General features: G+C 49.2%; 4 protein-coding genes and 1 non-coding gene across 5 annotated transcripts; 2 read left to right on the top strand and 3 right to left on the bottom strand.

Annotated features, from left to right (window-relative positions):
- Positions 1-1,012: 1,012 nt before the first annotated feature.
- On the bottom strand, positions 1,013-14,613 carry FOMMEDRAFT_17335 (fatty acid synthase). Its single transcript, XM_007263072.1, has 16 exons — positions 14,476-14,613; positions 13,057-14,407; positions 12,698-13,001; positions 11,250-12,642; positions 10,280-11,197; positions 9,385-10,226; positions 8,463-9,327; positions 8,317-8,412; positions 8,060-8,261; positions 6,378-8,006; positions 5,257-6,325; positions 4,499-5,205; positions 2,935-4,447; positions 2,791-2,878; positions 2,361-2,742; positions 1,013-2,305 (listed from the first exon to the last, which is right to left on the bottom strand). The coding sequence occupies exons 1-16, from the start codon at positions 14,551-14,553 to the stop codon at positions 1,962-1,964; spliced, it is 11,781 nt and encodes a 3,926-aa protein (XP_007263134.1). The 5' UTR covers positions 14,554-14,613; the 3' UTR covers positions 1,013-1,961.
- A 2,110-nt stretch (positions 14,614-16,723) lies between these two features.
- Positions 16,724-18,749, top strand: FOMMEDRAFT_76558 (V-type ATPase; the record flags this gene model as incomplete). The annotated part of the gene is made up of 9 exons (XM_007263071.1): positions 16,724-16,814; positions 16,871-16,898; positions 16,952-16,997; positions 17,030-17,300; positions 17,373-17,512; positions 17,574-18,051; positions 18,116-18,303; positions 18,363-18,492; positions 18,553-18,749. 9 exons carry the CDS (start codon positions 16,724-16,726, stop codon positions 18,747-18,749), a joined length of 1,569 nt encoding a protein of 522 aa, XP_007263133.1.
- Positions 18,750-19,069: 320 nt separating this feature from the next.
- On the bottom strand, positions 19,070-20,335 carry FOMMEDRAFT_144733 (uncharacterized protein; the record flags this gene model as incomplete). Its single annotated transcript, XM_007263070.1, has 1 exon — positions 19,070-20,335. The coding sequence occupies one exon, from the start codon at positions 20,333-20,335 to the stop codon at positions 19,070-19,072; it is 1,266 nt and encodes a 421-aa protein (XP_007263132.1).
- A 220-nt stretch (positions 20,336-20,555) lies between these two features.
- On the bottom strand, positions 20,556-22,317 carry FOMMEDRAFT_144732 (uncharacterized protein). Its single transcript, XM_007263069.1, has one exon. The coding sequence runs from the start codon at positions 21,924-21,926 to the stop codon at positions 20,652-20,654; it is 1,275 nt and encodes a 424-aa protein (XP_007263131.1). The 5' UTR covers positions 21,927-22,317; the 3' UTR covers positions 20,556-20,651.
- A 304-nt stretch (positions 22,318-22,621) lies between these two features.
- Positions 22,622-22,714, top strand: FOMMEDRAFT_t11. The gene has a single exon. It is a non-coding gene; the product is annotated as a tRNA-Ser (tRNA).
- The last annotated feature ends 1,056 nt before the right edge of the window (positions 22,715-23,770 follow it).

Below are 23,770 nucleotides of genomic sequence, written 5' to 3'. Positions count from 1 at the left end.
CTCGGGCTAATTACCTACCATCCGCTTCTTGCGTGTTCTTGTGCAAGAGACAAATTTGAACAGGACAAAAGGACCTTTGCCCTTCCTTCGAAGTTTGCGCACATGGCTAACCGGAGCGAAGATCATCAAGAACCGAGGCGATCGGCGGCTTGCTGTGCTGTTCCTTTCCTTAAAATCTGCTTTTGTCCATTGTTACTCCTGACTCAGTAAGGATAAAAGAATCCCGTGAGTAATAGGAATGGACGGTACCGATGAGTTAGGAAATCAGGAAGAAAACTACGGTGAATTGACACGGGTCTCTGACGTGGGGTGTCCCATGTGTGCACTGTGCTTGATAATTCTCGTATGACCGCTGTATTCAACTGTGTGATTTTGGCTGAACTAGGACGAAGTAAAAATTAAGGCATGCAGGCCACACTATTCTAAGTGTGTTGGTATAGTCACTGCAAAGCGATGCGGTATCAAATTGAGAGTTCGCAAAGGCCTGCAAGGATGAATCATGGTCAGTGGCTGTGCCATTGATCGACGTGATCAACATAACATCGCCCCAATAGACTTAGCGAATCTGCATCCTTCCACTCACAATGCACAAATCGCATAATAACGTTTATCCATAATACTCAAACTGCTAGCCCTGAGAATGTTGAATATGGCCTCTGAGGCCTCGTCCAGAGCGCTTCTGCCATTTAGGGCTTCCAACCTCTCGCAATGTATACATTCCGTCCAGCAACGTAGAGAAATGGTGCGGCTCGTCTATAGCTCGCACGATCGTTGGCCTCTGCGTCCTTCTGGATCAACTGCCACTGCTTCCACAAATATAGAACGGAGTACTGGTAAGCCTATTTGGTGACCGATGCCCAATGTCGCGAAGCTACTCAAGTGCTTATGAATACTCAGTAGACCTCCGAATATCTGTGCTTGATTCTTCATTCAATCCTCCAACACTGGCTCACCTCGCGTTAGCACGTTCAAGACCTCCAAAACTGTCGGATACCTCAAGCCCACCAAACTATGGCAGTCGTCATGACTATGATGCGCGTCTGCTCCTGCTCTCTGTACGGAACGCCGATAAGGCAGCACCAAAACCAGGAGAAGCAACATATGAGCAGCGACTGGACATGATGGTACTTCTCGCACAGGAACTTGAAGATACATCATCCTCTCGCTCCTCTTCTGATGGCATGTCGCCTTCTCCGACAGAAGGCAATGTTGCAGTTGCTATCATTGACGAACCCACCTTCGTGCAGAAGTCCATCGCTCTTCGACGATTTTTGCAAGATCGTATTACTGGACTCGATTCCACCACAGCACAAGGTACAGAAAGAGAAACCACAAACACGCGGCACGCTCAAGTAAAGCTGTCGTTCATAATGGGGTTCGATACTCTCGAACGATTCCTCGCGCCCCGTTATTATAGCAACTCTCTTGAGGAAATGCACATAGCACTTCGCAAATTCTTTGCACCGCCCCCAGATGGAGACGGTTCAGAAGTTGTCTGTGCTTGGAGAGGTGAAAAGCTAGATGGAATAAATTCCTGGCAGACTCCGTTACAGGCAGAAACACCCATCTCAGAGAGCCAGAAGAAGATGCAAGAGACATTGTCGATTGCGCAGCCATTCGTTGTATCAGGAAGCGTATCATTCACAATTTTGACCGACTATGAGATGACTCTGAGTTCCACGGAGGTTCGAAGGCAGAGAGTGGAGCGGAGCCAACAATGGCGCGCTATGGTTCCACAACGAATCGGTGACTATATCGAAGAAGCAAACCTTTATGGCCTGGTATAAGTACGTCGTAGACGTTGTATGCAGAAGATGTTTCAATCTCTATTGTTTGGTTCGTGAATACAGAATTGAAAAAAGTCCCAATTATGAAATAATAAAGCATTAATCTCTAAGACGTGTCATGCATGCGAAAGAAAAGAAACCCCTCTAATCTACAATCATTGCACAAAAGAATGTTTAAGAAGAGACTGCTTGAGCAAAGGCAATCGCGACGGTCTCCGAGTGGCTGAGACTCAAGAGTACCTTCGCAACTCCCTTACTCTCTGCAGCGGCCAGCACATCACCGTGGAGCGTGACCGACGGTACACCCAGGGAGTCAGGAAGAATCTCGATGTCTTTCATAACGGCCGATGCTCCCTTTGACGCAACTCCGAGTGATTTGAACACTGCTTCCTTCCCGGCCCAGCGTGCGGCAAAGGACGCCGCAGGTGCTGGCTGAGAGTGGCAGTACGCAATTTCGGCATCGGTAAAGTTCCGCGAGACGAATGTCAAGTTGGAAGAAGGAACAGCCGAGATCAGTTCTGAAGAAATACTACTTCAGTACGCGGCGACAACGAATATTCAAGTAGAGCTTACCATGGTCAACACCGACGCCAATGGAACCCTCGCCAATGGCCAGTGCTTTCGCCGCAGCCTCAACATTGGACTTATCAAATTGAATTTTTGTGTTTAGTTTCTTCGGGAACGCATAGCTTCCCGTCTTTTCATCCAAGATGGCTCGCGCTGCAGAGTTGAGAAGTACAGGAACTTCAAGCTCGCTTGAGTATGGAGGTGCGTCCTTAACCCTGACCAGCGAGTTTGTAGTCATCATTGAGGTCATTGCTTTATAGCAAGCTAATGCGCGTTCTCGGTTGCGAATTCTGTAAGCCTCGTACTGTACAGGGTCGACGGCTCCGAGAAGATGGCGGGGATGGATAACAAGCACCGTTCCACCCACTTGCCCAAAGCCGAAGGACGACTAAAGCATGATCAGAATAACCGCAGGTACTAACTTCAAGATACATACCATAACACCAGCTCGAATCCCGTCTGTATGAATGGTCTTCGAAGGGAACATGAGATATTCGTGCTTGCGGAAATCGGCATCGACATTACTAGAACGAGCGTATATTCAGTAATGAGGTCCTGAGGCGTACCGGGACACACTTACTCAGCATTCCGGTTTCCAGGGACAATACCAGTAGCAATTGTCTGGACTAATCCAGCAAGCTGCCATGCAGCTGAACCACCTTTAGAATGGCCGCACAAGCTCTTCTGAGCCATTATTGGGACGGCGTTTCCTGGCGTTCGGCCGAGTGTGGAGAATATATCATTCCAGATTTGAGTTTCGTTCTTTTCGTTCGCCTTGGTGCTCGTTCCGTGAATGGACAGGACGTTGATGTCGTCTGGAGTGAGACCGAAGACGGCCAGAGCACGACGAAGTGGAGAGATGTGAGGATCCGACCCGGAAAGCATACCATACACTGCTAATGCATCTTTCTCTTGACGAGCAGCATCGCTTTCAATCTGAGCAACTCGGGATGATATGTACTCCTCGTCAACCTGCTCGCCTTGTGTCTTGCGTAGCTCGACCTCCTCGCGGAGTTGTTCATGTTCGTTACTGAGCCACTGCGAGATCTGCTTTCTCCGGAAGGCGAGTTGCCGCGAACGATAGGCAATATCGAGGATCGGTGAACTATGCTTCGCAGAAACCTCCCGGGCAATTGAGAGCGCGCCTCTGCCAGGTGCAGGAACGGACCTGCCTGCTTTGTCAGTCGAGGTCGAAGTGAATCCTATCACAGCTCGGATGGGGGAACCTAGTTCGAGAGCAGTCTTGGCCGTCATGAGAACGTGAACACCAGAGCCCATTGACTCCATGAAGCCCGAACGAGTAGTTGTTGTTGGCCTTGACATCTCCGTCGGTTCGCGACCCATGGCAAACTCTGTCTCAGCATTGCTTGTCGCCTTCATCTGCGCGAATTCGAACGAGCCCTCTTCGCTTAAGTCATCATAACCCCCAGCAAGCATAACCTTCGCTTTACCGGATAGCAGAGTGTCGCAAGCGATCTCAACTGATTGCAGAGCAGTAGCACACGCCCCGACAGGAATTTTGATTGGTCCACTGGACGAGAGAAGCAACAAATTGATCCAACCCGCGGTTGTATTGATGAACGTTTCTTGGAGGACGTCATTCTGTACCTCGATGGAGTCTCGACGATCACGGAACATCTTGCGAAGCGATTCTACACCGCCCATGCCGGCACCAATACATGTACCTACTTCTGAAGGGTGCATATGCTTGTACAGCTCGTAGGGATCCGTAATTCCGGACATATTAAGTGCATCTGCAGTGGAAACAAGCGCCCAAAGTGTACAGCGATCGACCTGGTCAATGATATCTTGAGGGATACCATAGCGTCCAGCATGCCATCCAGTCGGGATTTGACCACCAACAGTGCGGCTGAACACGATCGATTTCGGCACAAAGACGCGGGCTCCTTTCTTGAGTTTCACCAACCACTGGTCGCCCTCAGCGAGCCAGATGTCGCATTTCTCGCCATGCTCATGCTTGAAGCGCTCGGCCTCTTCCGTCGAAACCTCCAGCGGTTCTAAGTCATGGATAAGTTCGATTTCTTGATTGAAAGTCTTTTTCTTTGGGTCATATCCATCGAGCAATTCGGGTTCTGTAGTCTTGTGAGGCACCGTTACTTTTCTCCGCGAAGGAAATTGCTTACCAATCAAACGAACACCAGCATGAGCGAGAATGTCCTTTTCGTACTTGCCACGGACATCCTTGTCGTCGACAGGCTCCCCGCTCTTGCTATCGACCCATCCGACATAAAGGGAGCCGTTTGGAAGCTTACCATCGAAATGCTTGATGTAACCCATCATCCAAGCCATCTCGATGCATCCTTCGATAGTGAAATGACCCCTCGCCTCCATTTCCCAGCGCGTACGCGAGCTTCCCCAAGGGCCAACTTCGCCGTGACCAGTGACAACGACCACCTTCTCGAGATCAATGAGTCCCCGTAATTTGGAAATCTCACCAAAGGCATCTGACGACTCGAGGGTGGGGAAGTCGAATTTGAAGTTGGCCCGAGGTGTAACAGTAACCGTTTGGAGTACGCGTTCTGCTTCACCGCCCTTCATGGTCGTGAAATCGGCCGAGTTGTCGAGTGTAATGGCTCGCCTCAACTCAGCTTGCTTATTAAGTGTCAAACGGATATTCGTCGTGATTTCCGCTAAGTCAGGCAGGCGGTCCATGCCTCCATTAAGGTCCGCCCAGATGGGTTCAACCTGTGTAATGCTAAATAGAAGAGGATGCATGAGACCAAGGATATTGAACGCCATCTCCTTCGCCGAGAACGTCCGGACGCCATAAGACTCGACCTGGTGGGCCACCATATTCGTTGCATCCATGAGGCCAGTTCCGCGGGTCCACCTAATCTTGTTATGAGTTGCTGCATCAAGCGATTATAGCATAAAAACTTACCCAATGACTGCACCAGCTAAGCAGAGATATTCACCCCAGCTCTCCGAATTCCAGCGATTGAAGAGTGTTTCTAAAGAAATCTTCGATTCGGAGTACAACCCATCGTTGCCGAAGAGACCATGATTAGGGGAGAGCGGGAGGATAACCTGCGTGGGACGCGTCACAAAGTGTCGGCTCGCCTTCTTCGTCTTGACTGCACCAAGTAAGCGCAAGAGGTTCACCAACATAATACGATGTGCGAGCTCTGACTTGTCATCCAAGCCGTCAATCTCACGGCCGTTCTCTGGTACAGCAGCGAAAGGAAGTATGTAATCAAGGTCAAGACCAAGCGTTGCATACACGTAGTCAACAAGGGTCTCCACATCCTGCTTCGAGCCCTGGTTGAAGGGGACGACTGTGAGAGCAGAGCCTCGGCTACCGAAACGTTGATAAATGTCCTGGTAGTACTCAACCGTTGCACGACTGTATCGCGAGGTCGTGACTACAACATGAGCACCACCTGAAAGGAGTCCTTTGAGGATCTCAACACCGATTGAACCTTTTCCTACGCCTGTTAGCAGGGCGTTCTTATCTTTGAAGGTTGTACCGGATGTCGCAATCTCGCCAAGAACGTCGAGATAAACACCAGTCAAGTTACTGCTGTACTCCCAAGTCGTTCCAACACGACGTTTCAAATGAAGTAGCGGTATTTTGTCGGCCGTGATAGAGGTAATGTTCTGGACTTCGGGGCGGAGGAATTGCGAAGACGATCGACGACTACGAGGAGCGCGACGAGTGTCAGAGAGATTGTCCTCGGAGCCTTTCCGCAGAGACCGGACGACACCATCGTATAGTGCCTTAATCTTGCTCTTCTGCTCTTCACCAATCTCGGGTTGAGACTTCACGACGTTCCACAATCTGAGGACGTCCTCTTGAATTTTCTGCATGTTGAAGGTACCAGGGACCGAATCGCCACTGGCCATCTCCTCGACATACGCCTCCAACTTTCGTACGTTCTCCCGTACAACCTCGGTGTAGACAATATCGCCACGCTTAGTGATCTCAGTATGTGGAGCAGTTGGGAAAGTTACTGTGTTTGCGAAACATTAATGTACTTCTGAGAAGGGAGAATGGCGGCTTACCATCTTTGTACAGAGGGCCATTGTTGAGAGCTTGCTTACAGTTGTCAATAAGCTGCTGGCCGAGCTGCTGAGCGAGTTTGTAAGTCGGCCCACGACTCGCATCGACCTTGTCAATATGATACTGCATGTAGCGTAGCATGCTCGGATCAGCTCGGTTTATAATTTGTATGCACCTTGCTGTAATTTCACGATCAACAGCGGTCAATCGGCCGAAGATGATGTCGTAGAACATGAGCAATGCATCTTGACGGACCCAGTTCCAAGAAGAATCGAAGTGACGGGCTTTGAGTGGATCAAATGCTGGTTGAATACCATCAAGGTACAGATCTCCGTGTTCGCGGATGATAGAGTCGAGGCGTGCCTGCAACTCCGCTGCATTCGCCTTTTCCTTGTCGTGAGCGATCTCCCCAGCACGTGAATCACGACCAAGGTGACGCATGTAAAGCTCTATCTGCTGAGAAACGAACTTGTCTTGGTCCGCCTTAAACTTCAAGAATTCCTCGCTATTGATTACAGCGCCGCCTCCACCTCCACCAGCAGCAGCCCCACCGCCTTGCGAGAGCGTCACGCCAGAACGTGCCGCATATATTGGGACAATGGAATCCAACCAAGCCTTCGCCTCCGCCTCGGAACCTAGACGCTTTGCTGGCTCCATGGTCAGGCCAAGGAGCAATACGCCGTCTGCCCGTGCAGGACCCAAACCCCATGCCTTTGACAAATGCGCCTTGACAGCAGAAAGGTTAAAGCCACCAGGCATCTTGCCTCCAACAAGGCGAGAAATAAGGCCTGAAGTGTGTTTACCAGGCATACCAGAATAACCTGATTGCATTGCTGAACCAAGTTCTTCAAGGGGAAGCTCTTCACCCTTCTCAGGTGCAGAAGTAAACTCTAGCTGTAGGTCACCAAGAATCTCGTTTTGTAAAGTCGATTTACCACCGACGAGGTCCTTAATTGACTTGGACAATGACACTTCGTCGATGTTCTTCTTCAACTTCTGGGCGATAATGACGCGAAGCGTATCGATAGCCTTTAGCGGCTCGTCTGCGATACTAGCCGCGGGCACAGCAGATGGTGCCGGAGCGGCGGCAGGCGCCGCTGCGAGAGTAGGAGCTGTGGTGACCGCAGGCGCGGCTGATTCGGATGGCTCCACAAGTGCTTCTGCGACTTCGTCTTCGAACTCATAGTAGATCTCCTTCGTGTTCTTTGAGTGGCAAAGAATAGCACGGGCGTGACTAATTGAGTCGTCCTGCGTTTCGTATTTCGCCTTGAGGGTACGAACGGCCATACCGGTAAGCGTGGGGCTCGGGCCGATTTCAATGAAACGCTCGAAGTTGAAATGCGTGAAAAGGACATCCTGCGTTTCAATCCAACGCACGGGGGATGCGAACTGGTATGCTAGTAGCTCGACGAGAATCGTGTATGCGAGACGCTGACGATGCTCATCGTCGGCCCAGTTGTCCCTTTCCCAGTTTTTGAGTATCTTGTCTAGGCGCGGAGAAGATGTCTGGTCATAGATCATCTGGGCGTACTCGCGAGAAACCTCAAATGGTTTTGCAACTAGATTAGGAACATATTTGCCAATGAGCATATCCGGATTGATCAACGCAACGTTGATCTTCTTCGAGAGATCTAGAATTGCGTGTGAGAGCTCAAAGCCAGTACGAAAGGAACTTGGCACTCACATGCACGGAACGGCATGACTCCAGCCCACAGGTAACGGGAATGGAATGGTACATCGATACCGGGAAGGGGAATGGTAGCGAAGCCCCTCTCGAGCTTAATGTGTCCTTGTGCTGCCTTCTGTTCTTGAGCCTTCTGGAAGCAGGACTTGATGATCTCCCCGAGCATTTCTTTCACTTGGTCGACAGTGAACTTCTCAGTAAGCTAAATAAATACCGTCCGTGAGCAATAAGCTCAGAAAGCTCTGCAGGATGCATACCTTCGCGATGTCGACTTTCTCTACCTTCAGATAATTCAAGACGTTCGTGAGCGTCTGAAGCGCGACTAACTCTCCGGCGCAGACATATTGTTGGCCCTGTTGTATGCGTATAAGTCAAAGTTCTGTAGACATCCATAAAGATTTACCTCGACGTTGTAATTGACAATTTCCAAAAGCAGCTCCGTCCGATGCGCGATTGAGTCAACCACCTCACGAAGTGCTGCATCATTAAAGGTCTTTGATATGCGACTCGGATTTACCGCGCACATAGCGTAATTTGAACGGTTGTGCTCGTCACGCTCTACCGCACGTTGCATCGTGATACCACGGTAGAATACAACATCCACAAGTGCGGAGATCGGAAGGACATCAGCGATCGATGCGAGTGCCGAGTACTCGCCGAGGGAGTGTCCGGCGAAGCCACTGTCTGGTTGAACGAGCCCTTTCGAGCGCATATCCTCGAACGCCGCCTTTTCCGTCACGACGAGAGCAATCTGCGCGAACTGAGTTGCAAACAGCAGACCAGATGGGTGGCTGAAAGTGTACTGTGGAGTACGGTTGTTGATGTCCGCAAAAAGAGGCAGGGTTTTGATACTGCCGTCCTTGTCCATGGTGTCGTATGCCATGTCCATGTAACGCTGTCGGATCTCTTGGCCCTTGATACCGCCGAAATGAATGGTCTTCTCATTCGGATTGTTCTTGACAATGTCAACGATGGAGAAGCCATAAACAGCGAGCAAGTGTTTATCAGCGCCATCCCAAACGGCACGAGCAGCTGGCGAATTGTTGTAAAGTTCCATGCCCATGCCCGGCTCTTGCGAGCCCTGTCCGGTAAACACGTATGCAGTGGTCGGCTGTGCAACCTCAGCGGAACCTTCAAGGACCTTCTCGCCAGATGATTTCGACGTCGTGATCTTCACAACCATATTGCCGTTTTTCATGCCAACATGCTTGATATCAACATTTAGCTCATCCCCGGGCAATACCATACCGATGAAGGCCACATCATAACTAGCAAGACAGATTTTAGATCATATGAGATATAAGAATCTAGAGTACGAGACTTACGAGAGGACACGATCCGGACGACCCTTTGCAGCGACATTCTCAACATATCGACGTGTTGCTGCACTTGACCAGAGACCATGGGTGATCGTGCCAGGTAGCGACGCGAAATCCGAGAAATAAGGATTCACATGGATCGGGTTGAAGTCGCCAGAGACCTTGGAATATGGCTCATTCGTAAGAGGTGCGGAGAACGTGGTAGGCACGTTGGCATTCGTCAGGCTATAGCCACTGTTTGACAGTGGGGCCGTTACGTTCGGTTCGGTTCCATGCCGCTTCAGATAAGCTACGACGGGATTGCCTTGGCAGTCGTCTGAGGAAAAGTCTACGGCAGCAACTTTGACTAGGTTCTTAAGAGGATCGCGCACGAAAATATCACCAAAGACCGATACTGAAGAATAATGCGTCTTGTCTTTGTACGAGACCTCGGACTTCAAACGGAAGATAAGGGAGGTGCCAGCCTTGAGAGGCTTCGAGTCATCTTCCCATTCGAACCACTCTTTTGACTGCAATACCCCAACAGCTGATTCAGACGTCAATTTAACGACGTAATCCGGCTCATCGACGATCTCGAACGTGTTAGCGAAGTCGGCGAATCGACCACGGTAAAGGAAGGACGAGATAACCTCGATGACAGGCGTTCCATCGCGAAGCACGTGTCCTTTTACTTTGACCACCTTTCCGCTATCATTATTAATGACCGAGACAACCCGCGCCTCGGCTTGGCAAATATCGCCGACCTTGAGCGGTTTGCTGCCTGCCAGCATGCGGAAGCCATTAGAGAGGTGAACGAGTTTCAATAGATCACCGTCGATTGATTCAGGGAAAATAGCTTTCATAATTGCCTGCAAAAAATTTGTTCACGATAAAGCAGCTGAGGAATAACAACACTACGCACCTGCCATCCAGTCACAATGGCGAAGTCCATCGGCGCTTGAACCTCCTCACTGCGGACAGTCTTGAATGCTTCCCCGTCGTTACCAACCACGGAACAGAACTTCTCGACATGTTCAGACGTAATTTCGACCTCTGGTCCCTTGAACGTCTCGTGTACGTCGATGGCCGGAAGACTGCTCTCGTCACCAAACCATAACTTCCAGTAGAACTCCTTAATGCGCTGGTTCCGTCCATCAACGACTTCATGGATAGGTGCGAAGCCCATGTCTGGTCGGTAGTTGAAAATTAACCTGAGCGGCACTGCAACGTCACGACGATCCTCGAACATGGTGACATTAATCGCCTTCGCTGCCGAATCGTAGGTGACCTCGACTGCTTTGAAGTCTGGTTCATGAATACCATGCGACCGCGCGGAACCGTAAAGTGTAACTGATACAGGTGAGTCGCCTGCGGACTTGACAAGGACCTTCTGATTTGCACGCGGTGCGAAAAGCCGACTGATTGGGTTGTCGACATACGAGGTACCTTGGACGACGAAGGGTGTCCTGAGAAGAGCGCGGAGCCATGATAGTTCCGTTCCAGAGAGCGCCTCAAGCCATTCCACAGTCGATGGCACTATCGAACCAATTCTGTATATAGTCTCGTCTCCAGTTGTCTTACTTTCTGCACCAATGGCGTCGACCTTCCGTGTCGGAACATTGCTAAGGTAGGCAATGGTAGGAACCTTCGATTCGTCACCGCTGTAATATCTTTCCAAGAGCTTGTTCGACAACATGGAGGTGATATTTCCTAGGAGATCTGCAATCGGTTCATCCTTGACCTTGGAGTGCTTCACAGCAACTGGACCTTGCAAAATGCAAACGCGCTGTGGGTCTTGATCAAACACGGCTTCAATGTCTTCTGCCGCCCAGAGTGAGTCCTGTCAAGTTTGTTTAGTATTGGATAGTACTTCAACAAATACAGATGCTTACCTTCTTAAACCAGACCTCAAAGTTCGCGTCAAGCACAGGAATGAAAGGCACAGGTTTTTGGCCCGGACGTTGGGCAATAGCCAAGAAATATGCTTTATCTTCAGCCGCCAGAAGTTGCTGCGTAGCTTCCGCGTAGGTCTCAAAGAAGCTTTCAACGAACGTAGCAGGATCGTCCAAGGATGAATAGGACTGAAGTATGGACGCTTTTTTTACACCAGCGAAACGCTCCTCGATTCGGCGAAGCCAGTCTCCTGTGAGGTTACGAAGCGAAATATCGACCCATCGGCCCTCATGTGCAACATACATCAAGCGCACCATTCTCAACACCGACTCTTCGTAAGTCATATCGCCAATGTCTGAGGCAACACGTCCATCCTTCTTCCATCCGAACCAAGGCTTCGCAAAGTCACGGTTCAACTTCTCAACGACCTCTGCGCGATGCTGCGCAAGCCACTCTGCACGTTTCTCTTTTGGCAGTTTAAAGACTGTATCATCAAACTCCTTCCACAACTTAACACCGCGAGTAGCGATCTTATGGATGGGTTCTCCAAGTTCCGACCGTACAGTAAGAATTCCTCCTGTTTCTTTCGTGTACGTGCCTTCCCATTGGCTGTCCAATACACCAGAAGCTTTAACAATGAGATCCTTTACACTTGACGATGTATGCGCTTCTTTTGCCACCATGACGCGCGAGGCAAACAGGAATCCGTCGAAAGGCATCTTCTGGACGCCAAATAGATCCTCAGACCAATCTCCAGTAAGATACGGCCAGACGTCATCCGCACCACCGAAACCAGAACCAGCAATCAAACAGATATTTTGTTGCTGACGGATTGAAGCGTATGTCACGAGAATAGGTTGGTGGAAATCCTCGCAAGAATGGTGACCTCCTGCACGTCCACCAGTCCATTGCATGATTATAGGGAAGCCTGGATTGGAGGCTGCGATATTGACGACTTGACGGATTCCGTCGATGGAACCAGGTTTGAACGCAACGTGTTTGATACCGGCGGCCTTCAAAGCTCCAATAATCTCTGCTGCCTTCTCGGTGGTTGGAATGCCAGCAGCAACGCAGAAACCTTCAACGGGAAGACCTTCCCGACGCATCTCCTGCCATAACGGGAACTGGAATCCAAATTGACGCGGATTGATGTACAGTGAATTAAGAGTCAGCCCGACGCCCTCAGGAATCTGCGCCTGAATCTCTGCAACCTTTGCACGCAAGGCACTAGCATTATAATGACCGCCTCCAGCAAGTTCAACGTGGTAACCTGCGCGAAGAACTGCGCTTACAAAGCCGGCTTTCACAGTCGATGGTGTCATCCCAGCAACCATAATCGGTGGCTTACCCAAAAGCCGAGAGAATGGCGTGTCGATATATAACTTGCCATCACTGCAAATTCAGTCTTGTGAGCTTTCAGATCAAAAGGGAAGATAAAGGAAAATACCTGGTCTTTAAGAGGGCAGGTGCCCATTTCTTTGCCCACCACTGCTCGTATTTTACACTAGTCGAGTCGTAAACCTCGGAACCACCCTTGCCTTTCTCACCGACGACCACGACTCGAACACCGCGCCCTTCAAGGTTTCGAGCGGTGAGCGGACCGATTCCACTCAGACCGCCAGGGCCAAAATCGATTGCATGCGTTGCAGATTCTGGGAAGTTCGTTGCAAGAGTCCAGTGGATAGGTTGCGTGAAGATCTGATCGCAAAGCGAACGTACGACAGATGTCGTCAGACTGCGCAAGTCCGAACCTGAGAATTGTAAAGCTAAGCATGGAAAAGGAGAAATGGATGAATATATGCGCACCGCTCTCCGTATGGTAGACAGGTATGGCGATTTCTGTCGATGTCCAGAGTTCCTCTCCATTCAAATCCTCCACAACCTTGTCGGTCGTTCCCTTCAAGTAGTCACTGTGGTAAGGAACACCAACTGTGAGGAAGCGTGCCGAAAAGACTGGCTTCCGCTGAGAGAATGGCGTTTTGCTCTGATCCGAACCTGGTGGAGCCCGAACCTTCCTAAGACTAGTAACGAGACCGTATAACGCCTTCGCCGGCCCCGTGATCACGAAGGTCTTCGGTCCATTGTGGAGCGAGACGAACAGCTGGGAGTTCGCAGGAAGGTGTTTATTGGTCGTGCTAATGTGCGGCTCAAGGTCTTTAAGCGCAAGACCAGAGACACTTAGCATAGGGGACGGGGCGCCTTCACCACCTTCAATAGCATCGCTTACAATTCCAGGCTCTAAGGCAAGCACGGGGAATGCTTCCTGTCCGCGTAAGCCACTGAAGAATAGCCAGCGCAACGCTTTCGCAGCGTTTTCGACGAAGCTCTGAGTGCCATCCGAGGCAGCAATACAAACGGCTGAGACTATTCCTTGCGAATGGCCTGTAGCACCATGGAGACGTTCACGAAGTTCGCCTGGCGTAAGGTTTGCAACACGGCAAGTAACAAAGTACTGCGTGAGTTGAGTAAGACCAATGAGTGGGAATGACACTGGAACCGAAGCAAAATATTCGGTTGGTGGGCGCGGAAGAGCACCAGAGAGCCAAGAAATAACATCAAGACCATATACGTAAAACGAGGACGTCGATGACGTTGCAAGCGGTTGCAGAACATTAATAGTGAGTGCAGTAATAAAGGGTTCGACGTATGGTTTATAGATGTCGTAAAGTGCTTGGAGTTCGTCAAAATAAACTTCATTGGTGCCCTGCCCACCAAACAAAGCGAACGCCGATGCCTCGCCTTTTTCAATCGCAGTAAGAAGAGCCGAAGCCGGACCCCGCGGAACATCTGCTACATTTTCGGCCTCGAGAGCGGCGAGTGCGCGGTAATATGAAGAAAGTACGGTCTTGCGTGCGTCAGTGTCGAAGGTCGCGGTCAGTGAATGCACATCTCTGGTCGACAGATATGCATGTGTGAAGGTCTCGAACGCAGAGGCAAGCACTGCGCAACGCGCGTCGGCAAAATTCTGCTCGACTTTTAGGTTGTCTGCGACAAATCCTAAGAAGCGAGCAAAAAGCTCGATGGTTGCCTCAGTGGCATTCTCTAGTTCGCTGGTGGTTTCCACCGCGTCTATATCCTTCTGCGAGTGCAAGAACTCCTCGCGCAAAACTTCGGCGGCAATCCACTCTTTGCCACTCGCATCTACGGGTACAGAAAACTTTGCACGCGCAGTAACGCGTGTCAGTCAGAAAGGCTACGCGTCATTTGAAAGTTAAAACGACATACTCTAACGTTCCCTAGCTGAATTATAAGAGGACGCTGTTGGACCCATTTCTTAGGGTCAGCGTGACCGTTCGGAGCCATGGCGTTTTTCTGTCTCCTCGTGGTCGGTCTATAAATCTACGGTCGCTTCGACAGAGAAGTCTGTCGCGCAGCAATTAAAAGTAGTATCAGTGCTGCGATGCACAGCTATGGAGGAAAAAAAGACGCGGGTGCTCACCGGACCAGTTGCTAGTCGGGAAAGAAAGTGCAGAAAGTATTTTAAACTCCAAAGCTCTTTGGGGCTCCCCAAAGAATCTTTTACGGCTAATTCACTGATCTGCCTTCCTTTTCTGGAAATTATACACTTCTCCTGCTTTTTCCTTCGTTATTTTTTCTCTCTTCCAGAAGCCAGAACTCTTAGGAGACTACAGACAGCGTCGAGCTCTCACGATCTTGTCTTAATTTTCCTGGGCGTCTTCAGTAACGTTGATATGTGCAACAAATACAAGAGCAATTTCTTGACCAGTTCAGCGTTCCAGGCTAAAGTAGATGTCGATCCTCTAGCTCAGTGGATCTGTCCGAGCAGATCTTAGGCCGCCATTCATCCACTGGTGCCTGCAATATTGCTACAATCCTTTTATGAATAAATTACATATTTCGTTCATGACACATGTATTCATTTTTTTTTCAGGTCTGTAGCCCTCGTTTGAGCCCTCGCTTTTCTTCTAGTGAAATTCTGGACGTAAAATATCTGCATATACTCACTCAGATTTGTGAAAAACACGTTTGCTCGGAAGAAATCGTATTAGAGAACGTTGTCTCGTGCAGCAAGATTCCGCGTTCGTCCGCTTTCCTATTGGCTACGGACCTCCGTGCCTTTATCCGTCTGGAATGTAACTCTCCCCACATCCAATAGAATATCAGAATATGAGGTATGAGGTGATTTCTGTGTACCACAGTCATTTCAGTCGTCAGAAAGGTCCGAAATCATCCATCCTAATTAGTCCCTGAATGCGACCGACGGTCCGATGCAAGGATCAAGTAATTGTTTACATGCTGTGCTTCTGTCTGTTCATCGGCGTTTTACTGCACGGAACCAATGAGTGCGTCTCCAAATAGGTGCCCGAACACGGACGCCCGACTGTATTAACTTTAATTATTGTGTGATTTAACGGACAATCGATTATTTCCCGGACTGTAGGGTGCCACCGTTGAAGTGAGTTCGCAACGGATGCAGGTCCCGGAAGCTCTGCCTCTAACTATGTCTCCGTCGAATCCACCGAGTAGATACAACAGCTGATGGAACAGCCTGCTTGCGATATGTATGGCAAATCACTCCGCTTTTCTCGTTGCACCGAAACGAAGATTGCTTTCTCAATGCTAGATGCCTGGAATTGATTATTTGTGCAGCCGAATCAAGGATGTTCTAGTATGTACTCAACTGATTAATGCTGTCGAAGATGGAGTGTTAGCCTGCCACAAATTGACGGTGACAAACATTGAAGAAGGCTTGATTTAAATCGGTTATAGAGCCTCGGAATTTCGCAATGTGCTTATTCCGACAGCGATAGCTTTGTTGAGTTGTGTATTCATTTGCATGGTCTGGCGCTTGACTGCTGCTGGGTAGCGTTGATAAGAGCATCCAGATGCTCAGTATGCTTGAGTATTGGCCAGAAAAGAAGGCCAACGGTGCATCCGATACGCCCCAAGATTGGGGTAAATACATGCAGTTAAAATGCGCGAAGACGGGAAGCTTGTTCGGAACGGTGGCAAAGTACTGTATCACAGCACCAAGACATGGTCCTCTAGAAACCGCTTAAACCGATTCGTGGGTTTTCAAATTAGTACCAAAGCGTTTTGGGGTGTAAAGTAATCTCTGGCTGCCGCCCTGAAGCAAGAAACTCTCAGAAGTATGTGCAAACAAGATATGTTGCAGCGTAGAACCTCGGGCGGTTGATGTTCTTTAGCAGGAATAAGTAACTAAATCAGCAGTCATTTGCGACAGAGTAGCAGCGTTAACTAATGCTAAGCCCAGGGTCTGTTGAATCTAGAATATCCTAGATAGCGAATGTATATCTGAGCTGCTCTCGTCGCCTCGCATAAAGACAGAAAGATGTATTTATAAATAGTCGCCCAAGTTGATGAGAGAAGTCGCAAAGGGAGACGCGGCACCAGGAACTGACGGACATCCCGATTTGGCGATCTGACCGTCCACACCTTGCGGCGTCGCGCTCGCTGAACCGCCTCCTCTACTTCTACGCGACAAACGACGATGGCACCCGACCCACGTCTCAGTGATAAGGAGCTTGCTGCCATTAATGCAGCTGCCGTGACCAGGGAATACAATGTCAAGCCACATCTAGGTGCGTTCTAACACCTCCATCTGAATTAACGTGGTGTAACTTGCTATGCATTGCAGACTACAGAACCGTATCTGCCGTCAATGGGTGAGCGCTCTGGATGTATATAGCTAATTTATAAGTCTGACTTGCGCTCTTAGACCTTTAGTTGTGCTGGACAACGTCAAGGTAGATTGGAACCGTACCGTTACGGACTGTACTCCTAACTTGCTCCCCAGTTTCCGTCGTACAATGAGATCGTCGAGCTCACCCTTCCGGATGGATCGAAACGTGGCGGGCAAGTTCTCGAGGTTCAAGGGAAGAAAGCCATCGTGCAGGTGTTCGAGGGCACGTCTGGTGTCGACGTTAAGTCGACACACATCGAATTTACTGGTAGCAGTATGAAGTTGCCTGTGGCGGAGGACATGTTGGGTCGTATATTCAACGGGTCCGGTAATCCGATCGACAATGGTCCCAAAGTCTTCGCTGAAGATTACCTTGATATTAATGGTGCGTCTTGACCTACATTCGCCCCTTAGCGCCGGACATATTCGTCGATATTCACTGATGCCTCGCGTTTAGGCTCCCCTATCAACCCATACTCTCGTATCTATCCCGAGGAAATGATCCAGACAGGTATCTCAACTATCGATGTGATGAACTCCATTGCTCGAGGGCAGAAGATTCCCATCTTCTCAGCCGCTGGTCTACCACACAACGAAGTGCGTTTCATTTCTTGCTTCTGTAACGCATGCGAATAACCCCAACCGTAACTTCACGTAGATCGCTGCACAAATCTGTCGTCAAGCAGGTCTTGTCAAGCGACCTACCAAAGACGTGCATGATGGGCATGAAGACAATTTCAGTATTGTCTTCGCCGCCATGGGTGTGAACATGGAGACTGCACGATTCTTCAAACAAGACTTCGAGGAGAACGGTTCGCTTGACCGTGTCACACTCTTCCTCAATCTCGCAAACGATCCAACTATCGAACGTATCATTACGCCACGTCTCGCTCTCACCACGGCTGAATACTACGCATATCAACTCGAGAAGCATGTCCTTGTTATCCTAACTGACATGTCGTCGTACGCCGATGCACTTCGTGAAGTCTCTGCCGCGCGTGAGGAAGTGCCCGGCCGTCGTGGTTATCCCGGTTACATGTACACTGACCTGTCGACTATTTACGAACGTGCTGGGCGTGTGGAAGGACGTAACGGCTCAATTACCCAGATTCCCATCCTTACCATGCCTAACGACGGTATGTCGCTCTGCATCGATGTAGGTTTCACACTAACAGAAATTGATCTCGTTTGTCCTCATAGATATCACTCACCCGATTCCTGACTTGACTGGCTACATTACGGAGGGGCAAATTTTCGTCGACCGACAGCTGCACAACAGACAAGTATATCCGCCAATTAACGTGCTGCCGTCCTTGTCGCGTCTCATGAAGAGTGCCATCGGAGAGAAGCTTACGCGTAAGGATCACGGTGACGTATCGAATCAGCTTGTAAGCTTTTATTCTTGCATCCAGACTTCTACCTATTTTCACACATTCCTATCCTATAGTATGCTAAATACGCCATTGGCCGTGATGCGGCGTCGATGAAAGCCGTCGTCGGTGAAGAAGCACTATCAAGCGAAGACAAACTCGCTCTTGAGTTCTTAGACAAGTTCGAGAAACAATTCGTAGGACAAGGTACGTCTCATCTCATTACCATCTTTGTAAGCAGTTACTTAGAAGTACGACTTCATGAAGGTGCCTACGAATCTCGCACGATCTTCGAGTCATTGGACCTCGCATGGTCATTACTGCGTATCTTCCCGAAGGAGCAACTCAACCGCATTTCGCCCAAGATTATCGCCGAGTACTATGCACGCAAACCGCAGAAAAAGTCAACTGGACCAACGCCGGCATCCGTGCCGAAGGAGGGAAAGCTTGTGGATGATGAGTGATGGCCATTTGCTCCTCAGACTGCGCCCTCGTCGATGAAAGAAACCGTTGATGTTTTGTGTGAGCTTAAAGGGTGGACTGACCTTTTTCCACTTCACTGTACCTGGAATCAGCATGTTTGCCCTTTTGTACATATTATTGGACATGCTAATAACGAACATGTTGCACTAAATATATTTCTCTATTAAAATGTCTTACAATTACACGCTTTATCAGCTAAGAGACACTTTTCTTGCTTTTTGAGACTGATTGCAAGAATGGACAGAATGGTAACCTCGAATCAAAAGTAAAAATAAAACGAGTTAGGGAAGCCCTATTTTCGCTACCGAGGCGTGATCGGAATGCGAGACGATTGTATGAGAGGAGGCGGATCCTCATTATTTTGAAGTAAAATAGCAGCACGTCTTGGCAGGAGCACACACAACTTCGCAGGATGAGGGCTATACTTCTCCAAGTGGCGTTCAATCCTCATCCACCTACTCGCTCCCGATGGACATAATTCAGTCAACAATTCCAGTAAAATCTCGAACCCAGCAGCAGTATAGTGCAACAAAATATCTTCACGCGATAAAGGTGAATCCCGGTGTATGCCACCGAATTCACCATCTTCAAGCTTGAGTGTTACCTCTTTGATTGATTTTGATAAGGAATTTGGGTCCCAACGTACGTCAAGGTCTCCAGAACAGTGATATTCTAGTTTCTTGAGGTTCGGCGTACATTCTTGTAATCGTTGAGGAAGATCAGGATAGTACAGCCCAAAATCCGTGTCGCCACCGAAATGCAAGAGCTTGAGACAAGGTTTTGGCTCTAACCAGAAGGTTGCTGTCGTTTCGTTTCCAGGAAAATAATCAATGTAAAGATGGGTTAGAGCAGGCATGTCCCACTGGCTCGCCGATGACCAGGAGAATAACCAGAGGTGCGTCAAGTGTGGGAAGTGATGTTCAAAAGGCGGGTGATGCGCATCCAGACGCAGTGTTCGGAGCACTGAACTTGTGCCCCATGAGCTGAATAGTGGTGGATTCCAGGAGACCGGTCCTAGCAAGAAATTCTCGACAGCAAGATGGTGTAACCCTGATGGGAGAAGCGAGAGGATCAATACCCAAGGTTGGTATGTCGGTTCCCGAAAGAGGGTGACGCTATCCGCTTGTACCAGAACGCTCTGTAGTCGAGGACAGAACTGTATAATTTCTAGCATAGATCGCAGAAACTCTTCAATTTCCTCAACATCTTCCTCAGTTGTGACTGGGTCAAAGACAGGCGTTACATGTAGCGTCTTCGTCCAAGACTGCAACTTGTCGACGACGGCAGAATTTGACTTGCATTGCTGAGCTAGGAGTATCAGTTGAGTCGGTCTTCTGAAATGCAGAGTCTCGTATAAGAACTCCGAGCCGATCTCTGAGAATTGACGGGACACGAGGGCCAGGTTACATTTTGTGGCGAGAGAGCGAAAGAACGAGGCATCAAAAGTTGGATGATACGGCCAGCCAAATGAAGCCTGGGCATTGGGTGGGAGCAAACAGGCAGACTCTTCTGTGGCCCAGTGAATGATGCATCTCCATAGTTCAGCAGGGAGCGCCGGTGGGAGCATGGTAGAAGATCAAAACAAGGAAGTGCTTCTAAAAGATGGATGTGGCGTACATTGATCAGACTGTCAGACGTCAAAATAATCGAAGCTAGTATTGATTGTACAAAGAGGATAAGAGCAAATCCAGTGCGTAGTCGGCGATGTTACGAGTCGATGTAGTCTATACGGGCGAAGTGTATAAATAACGAAATGCAACTATAGCGTGACGTAAAAGTATATATGGGCGGATGATAGTATTGTAAACGAGGGTGGATCATCATGATGGGTCGTTATCAAGGCGTTGAGACGAGTCAGATGAAGTGGGAAGTGAGGAAACGGATTAGGGTGATTCTGCAAAGCAGGCATCTGCGCCACGTTCCGCGAAGATCGGCCTGATTACCGCCTCGAGGCAACTGAGCGAGGTGCCCTTAGGCACGAGAATGGTAGGTCGTACATTGAATCCAGCAATATGTCTGGCAAATGCACTCCACCGCTCTGCTGAAGCAGGCAGGAGGATAGGTTCTGAGTTGTCGTTCGAGAAATTCATTTCCAGCTGCCCACGTTTGTAACCAGTAGGCCAGTGATGGAAAGTCTTGATGGTGACACGCTTCAACGAGTCGGGCAGTGCACTAGGATCCCAGGACATCTCGGAGTCTCCATAATAATAATATTCGAGCGTGTGCAAGTTAGGCGTAGTGTTGCGCAAGAATCGAGAGAGGTCGGGGAAACTGCCCAAGTCGGTTCCGTGACCGAAATGCAACAGCTCCAATGTAGGCTTTGGAGACGTCCAGAAGGTATTCGTGCGAGGTAAATTAGGGAAATACGTGATATACAGATGTGTAAGTGACTGCATAGCCCATTTACTTGCAATAGGCCAGCTGTATAAAGCGAGATGCGACAGGTTCGGCAGGTCGTAAGCGCTGGTGTTTTGAACGGCTGTGAGGCGCAAGGATCGTAGAAACGCATCGTATCGGGTCTCTAGGAGATGACGAGGCTCCCATAATGACGGAGCATGAATATCATCATCAATATCCAAGTGCTGCACTCCCAGCGGGACCGCACGACAAATCTTCATCCACACCTCGTACATAGCCAGCCGCTTTGAGACCGCGTCCGCACGAATAACAAGCGACCTAAGTTTCTTGCAACATCCGAGAGTCAATTGGATGTCTTCTCCGAACTGCCTGGCCAGCGGACTGAATTCGGCATGGGACAATGCCAAGTCGAATACTGGCGCAATAATAAGGTTCTTCGTCCACTTCGCGAGTGCATCTTGCAAGCTTGGGCTCGTGGCAATGACGCGCGCATGGTCAGCACGACGAATGTGCACGGTTTCGTAGAGGAATTCGCTCGTCATATGCCAAAACCTATAGGAAGTGAGGGCAAGGGAGTGCTTCGTCTTCGGCGGTTCATCGTCTATAACGCCACAAGAAGCCGTATGGGGCCAGTTGAAGTGAACCGCACTTTTTGATGCCTGCCCGGGTTCGCAGGAGCGTGTCGGCCTCGGCGTGAGCGTCGCAAGGCGTATGATCTCTCGCCAGATTTCAACAGGGAACATCGATGAGGCCGAGGTTGGCTGTGCCATGGCTGGCGACAGGATCGTGGCGCACTCCATGATGAGCAGGAGCAAAGTAGATGGGCGGTACGAGCAGGCAGACCTTTATAGGTCTGCTATTTATACTAACCCGCATGAGTCGTACTCGCTCGCCGCTGCATTGCACGCACAGGCAATTGTCAAGGAGTAATAACCGTACGCGGAGATCGGCATGAAACAAGTTAAGGAATCCCCTTCGCAGACCGAAACGAGAGACAAAAAGCCAGTTACGTTCTATTGAACCTTCCTCTTCTCGTCATCAGGATCGCGGTCCAGTGAGGAATGGAGATGTCACAGTGGCACAAATGCACACAAAAAACCCACAATTTGTCTGCCTCCGATGTCCTTGATCATCGTCGGACCTAACGCAAGACGACAAGACTCGCCCGCGAATAAGCTTTGTGCAATCGCCGCTCAATCGTCAAGATGATAAGATCCATCGTTCCGTCGTCCGAGTTGACGTGAGGGTCCGTGTCCGTCAAACGTTTCAGAAGTCAAGCGCAATGCAGTGCAAGCACGCCCGAATCGCGCCGTTGCCGCGTTGTCGGAAGCAAAAAAAGATCATTGTGAGAGGAATAAAAAAGAACCCACGGTTCGCGGCACGCGGGAGAGTTCATGTCCGGCAAAATCATAGCCTTATGGAACGGACGAAATAGCCGAGGCTCAGCTTTATTAATTTCTCTTTATAGTTGTCCTGAACACTAAAAATAATGATAGTCACTTTGCCGGAGTGGTTAACGGGATCGCCTGCTATTTCTTGAGCTAGCGGTTGTGCTTTGCACGCGAGTGTTCGAATCGCTCAGGTGACGAAACATTTTTTCATCATCTTACAGCAATTTCTAACTTATTGATCACCTACCAAATGCATTAATATTTCGTCATTATTCATAACGCCAATGGAAGCCGCTAAGCCACGACCCAATTTATCTAAATTTTTATTTTCTGCTGAAACTTAAAAATCTAATAAATGCAGTAAAAAAAGAATATTAATCGACAAATTATTGCAAATGATACTGCGCCACGATCGCTTAACAGCCTGGATGATCCACCTATTATTCCGTTTTTCAAATTACCTTCATATACAGTGGTTGGATTTCTCTAAACGAAATTGAGACACTAATGAGCTTATAATCTTCAGCTTTGAGGTTGTGTGGCAGAGAGGTGTGAGTAGCAGTCATGTTTAGCTCCTCTTGTCACACAACTGCATCTAATCTTATGGCGAGAGATAAATATGAACTTGAAAGAGTTAAATTTTTAATAAACGGCGGCTTCAAAGCACCAAAATTGCGCGACAAACTTGAAGGCCAAGTAGGCGGAGATTGAATGGCCTCGTGTCTCGATCACGTGGCGTTGGTAAATGAGGACGGTCCCCTCGCTCAATTCTCAACAAACACACTCTGGTCAAATCTGCCACTGTGCATCGATACCTCTGCTGACAATTGAAGGCGTAAATCCGAAATTCGCACCCGCACCTCGGAAGACACAGCCTTCATGACAAACTGGATATACTGGTCAAACGTCAAAGCCATTTATCCTGTTGCTCTCAGACTGTTATCCGTGAAGAGAAACAAGATCTTGTATCTGCTCATCTCAGTTGAATTTGCATTCAGATTTATTGCTTGAAAAGCGCCCTGAATGAAGTCTACTTTGGCTTCATCATCAGACTCAACGGCCGCATCGAGGACATCCAAGTATATCGACTAACATATTCAACCACCATGATTAGTATCACGCCACTGTCAAGATCTTGCAATTCTGCAAAGAGTTTTATACATGCGCCTCCCCGAAAGTCCCGTGAGTCGGGTTAACACTCTGCTATCCTCCATAAGTAAGCCCTTATGTATCCTTTTATGACAATGTTCAGC

This window comes from Fomitiporia mediterranea (assembly GCF_000271605.1).
Source record: "Fomitiporia mediterranea MF3/22 unplaced genomic scaffold FOMMEscaffold_2, whole genome shotgun sequence".
Taxonomy (NCBI): domain Eukaryota; kingdom Fungi; phylum Basidiomycota; class Agaricomycetes; order Hymenochaetales; family Hymenochaetaceae; genus Fomitiporia; species Fomitiporia mediterranea.
Note: the sequence above shows the minus strand (reverse complement) of the source record. Positions and strands in the feature narration are given on the sequence as shown.